This window comes from Pan troglodytes, chromosome 19, assembly GCF_028858775.2.
Source record: "Pan troglodytes isolate AG18354 chromosome 19, NHGRI_mPanTro3-v2.0_pri, whole genome shotgun sequence".
NCBI lineage: Eukaryota > Metazoa > Chordata > Mammalia > Primates > Hominidae > Pan > Pan troglodytes.
This window is the reverse complement of record NC_072417.2, coordinates 33345605-33350066: the sequence shown is the minus strand read 5'-3', so window position 1 is coordinate 33350066 and position 4462 is coordinate 33345605. Positions and strand designations below refer to the sequence as shown.

Genomic DNA, 4462 nt, shown 5'->3' with positions numbered 1-4462 from the left:
ATGGGCTAATTGGTCTCCTTCTCTGTATTGTGGCTTTATCAGATAAAAACAAGTGGTCATGCCACAGGATGTCTATAAGCCCATTGATTCTGGGATTCTATGAGTGATGCTGATATGACTAAGCCAGGAGAGACTTGTTTAAAGATCTCAGCATCTTTCAGCTTGTTAACCTAGAGAAAACCTGAAGCATGACTGGATTATAAAGGGAAATTGAATGCGGTCCACCAAGTTCATGGTAAAGGATGCACTAACAGATTAGAGAGAGGTTTCCCCTGATATGAGGAAAACTTCTTGGAAGATGAGGTGAGATGGCCTAGGAAGAAATTCCTACACAAAGTTGCACAGTCTCTAGTCCTGGAAACATTTTATTCATTGGATAAGAATGGATTGAGGCACGAGCGGAGGACTGAGACAAACACAGAGAAGTTTCAACACTGGTTGGGGAGAAAAGGAGTAACTAGTGAGATTCAGGCAGAACAAGAATAAGGCTCCTCAAGAGGCACAAGCAAAGCAGGGCTCGAGTTGATTTGTTCTCTCTTCATCCTGTCTTTTTGTAATTCCACCAGAGTCTGAAATGGCCACTCCATACAGTCTCTGCTCTGGGATTCTCCAGGAAACCAATATCCATCATGAGACATCAAGTCTAGTCCCAGGAAGAAGAGATTCTGGAATGGAAACATCCTGGGTGGGAGTCTCAGCACATCTACTATTCTGTCTGAGTTACTGGACAAATAACTTCAGTTTTAACCTAACGAAAGCTGGGTTGGTTGGAGGACTAGGCAGGCAGCGCTGGAAAGTATGTCAGCACCATACCTGACTCCCTGAATGCACTCAACAATGCCATTACTGACCGCTTACTAGGAATAAAACAGTCATTTGTTGAATACAACCCGTTTCTTTTTACAAGTGCAGCGAAAAGTGTTTTCTTTCAAGAAACCCCATGCATTTATAGACATTGCCTCAGTGACCCTTTATGAAAGAAGTCACTAGTCTTTGCATGCCCATTGGGCAAGGGCACCGCAAGGCTCAGAAGGAGGAGGCAGTGGGCTAGGAGAATTGAGAGATCAGAATTTTAAACTCAGCCCAGCCATTAACATGCCTCAAGTACTCCTATCATATTTGTAAGAGAAAACAGTTCACTGAAATGAATTCTAAGGTCTTTGGGTTTTTATCAGTGTGCTTCTGTAGTTCTGAGGAAATCTAAGGCACAACTGAGGAATGAAGTCAGGCTTTCCAATTCCCGAAATACTCCTCCACTGCTTACTCATGTCCCTTGGAAATTAAGAAGGAAGCCAGGAGAATAGCCGCCATGACCAGGGATGAACTTCTTGTCCACTGCTGCCTGCTATGCTAGCAACAGCCTCCTAACTGGTAATGACTTAGCCATGAGGAATGTTTCTAGATTCTCCTTTAGCTGTCTGCCCATTTGGAAGATGCTGAGGACAGAGAGAGGACCCAAGCAGACAACTGGTTGGAGGACTTGTACACGTTTCCTTCCAGCAGTATGTCAGAGAGGTGGCAGCCCACTGGGGACAGGGCTGCCTGGGTTCTGTGCTCGAGGGGACCTTGAGCAGGCTATTTAACCCTTCTGTGCCTCAGTTGCCTGATCTATAACATGGAAATTAGCAATCCCTACTAGATAAAGTTGGGGAATTTACAGAGTTAATATTTGTAAAGGTCTGAGAATATTCCTGGCAGAGTAAGCACTCTGTGAGTATGACACTGGCATTTCTTCTGCAGCACTACATGCTGTCTATGCCTTTGTCCAAGTCTGAAACCCTAGAACTCTTAGAATTCAGTTCAATGTTTACACAATCCTACAGTTCTGCTAGGCTTCTATGATGCTACTATTCTGCATTTGAATGAGCAAATGGATTTAATGCATTGTCAGGGAGCCGGCCAAAGCTTGAGAGCTCCTTCCTGGCTGGGAGGACCCTTGGAATGTGGCCTGAAGGTAAGCTGGCAGCGAGCCTGACATGCTTTCATCTAGTTTCCTCGCTTCCTTCCTTTTCTGCAGTTTTCGCTTCAGAGAAAGCAGAATCCTTAAAAATAACCCTCTTAGTTCACATCTGTGGTCAGTCTGGGCTTAATGGCACCCCATCCTCCCCATTTGCTCATTTGGTCTCAGCAGTGAATGGAAAAAGTGTCTCGTCCTGACCCACTGCTTCCCTTTCCTACTTCCTGGAAATCCACAGGATGCTGCATTTGCTCAGCAGATTTAACAGCGCACTTATCACTCATGGGAGATCCCTCCTCCTGCTTGACTCCGCCCTCTCTCCCTCTGCCCGCTTTCAATAAGAGGCAGAGACAGCAGCCAGAGGAACAGAGAGGCTGAGACTAACCCAGAAACATCCAATTCTCAAACTGAAGCTCGCACTCTCGCCTCCAGCATGAAAGTCTCTGCCGCGCTTCTGTGCCTGCTGCTCATAGCAGCCACCTTCATTCCCCAGGGGCTCGCTCAGCCAGGTAAGGCCCCCTCTTCTTCTCCTTGAACCACATTGTCTTCTCTCTGAGTTATCATGGACCATCCAAGCAGACGTGGTACCCACAGTCTTGCTTTAACGCTACTTTTCCAAGATAAAGTGACTCAGAAAAGGACAAGGGGTGAGCCCAACCACACAGCTGCTGCTCGGCAGAGCCTGAACTAGAATTCCAGCTGTGAACCCCAAATCCAGCTCCTTCCAGGATTCCAGCTCTGGGAACACACTCAGCGCAGTTACTCCCCCAGCTGCTTCCAGCAGAGTTTGGGGATCAGGGTAATCAAAGAGAGGGTGGGTGTGTAGGCTGTTTCCAGACACGCTGGAGACCCAGAATCTGGTCTGTGCTTCATTCACCTTAGCTTCCAGAGACGGTGACTCTGCAGAGGTAATGAGTATCAGGGAAACTCATGACCAGGCATAGCCTATTCAGAGTCTAAAAGGAGGCTCATAGTGGGGCTCCCCAGCTGATCTTCCCTGGTGCTGATCATCTGGATTATTGGTCCGTCTTAATGACACTTGTAGGCATTATCTAGCTTTAACAGCTCCTCCTTCTCTCTGTCCATTATCAATGTTATATACCCATTTTACAGCATAGGAAACTGAGTCATTGGGTCAAAGATCACATTCTAGCTCTGAGGTATAGGCAGAAGCACTGGGATTTAATGAGCTCGTTCTCTTCTCCTGCCTTCCTTTTGCTTTTTCCTCATGACTCTTTTCTGCTCTTAAGATCAGAATAATCCAGTTCATCCTAAAATGCTTTTTCTTTGTGGTTTATTTTCCAGATGCAATCAATGCCCCAGTCACCTGCTGCTATAACTTCACCAATAGGAAGATCTCAGTGCAGAGGCTGGCGAGCTATAGAAGAATCACCAGCAGCAAGTGTCCCAAAGAAGCTGTGATGTGAGTTCAGCACACCAACCTTCCCTGGCCTGAAGTTCTTCCTTGTGGAGCAAGGGACAAGCCTCATACACCTAGAGTCAGAGAGTGCACTATTTAACTTAATGTACAAAGGTTCCCAATGGGAAAACTGAGGCACCAAGGGAAAAAGTGAACCCCAACATCACTCTCCACCTGGGTGCCTATTCAGAACACCCCAATTTCTTTAGCTTGAAGTCAGGATGGCTCCACCTGGACACCTATAGGAGCAGTTTGCCCTGGGTTCCCTCCTTCCACCTGCCTTCCCCCTCTAGCTCCCATGGCAGCCCTTTGGTGCAGAATGGGCTGCACTTCTAGACCAAAACTGCAAAGGAACTTCATCTAACTCTGTCCTCCCTCCCCACAGCTTCAAGACCATTGTGGCCAAGGAGATCTGTGCTGACCCCAAGCAGAAGTGGGTTCAGGATTCCATGGACCACCTGGACAAGCAAACCCAAACTCCGAAGACTTGAACACTCACTCCACAACCCAAGAATCTGCAGCTAACTTATTTTCCCCTAGCTTTCCCCAGACACCCTGTTTTATTTTATTATAATGAATTTTGTTTGTTGATATGAAACATTATGCCTTAAGTAATGTTAATTCTTATTTAAGTTATTGATGTTTTAAGTTTATCTTTCATGGTACTAGTGTTTTTTAGATACAGAGACTTGGGGAAATTGCTTTTCCTCTTGAACCACAGTTCTACCCCTGGGATATCTTGAGGGTCTTTGCAAGAATCATTAATACAAAGAATTTTTTTTAACATTCCAATGCATTGCTAAAATATTATTGTGGAAATGAATATTTTGTAACTATTACACCAAATAAATATATTTTTGTACAAAACCTGACTTCCAGTGTTTTCTTGAAGGAAATTACAAAGCTGAGAGTATGAGCTTGGTGGTGACAAAGGAACATGATTTCAGAGGGTGGGGCTTACATTTTGAAGGAATGGGAAAGTGGATTGGCCCCGGTCTTCTCCACTGGGTGGTCTCCTCTGAGTATCCATAGAAGAATCCTTATGGCAGGCCAGTTAGGCATTAAAGCACCACCCTTCCAGTCTT

The 4462-nt window shown here is 45.6% G+C and overlaps 1 protein-coding gene across 1 annotated transcript; it reads left to right on the top strand.

The window, feature by feature from the left end:
• The first annotated feature begins 2305 nt into the window (after positions 1-2305).
• On the top strand, positions 2306-4249 carry CCL2 (C-C motif chemokine ligand 2). The gene is made up of 3 exons (XM_001174551.6): positions 2306-2466; positions 3263-3380; positions 3763-4249. Exons 1-3 carry the CDS (start codon positions 2391-2393, stop codon positions 3866-3868), a joined length of 300 nt encoding a protein of 99 aa, XP_001174551.1. The 5' UTR covers positions 2306-2390; the 3' UTR covers positions 3869-4249.
• The last annotated feature ends 213 nt before the right edge of the window (positions 4250-4462 follow it).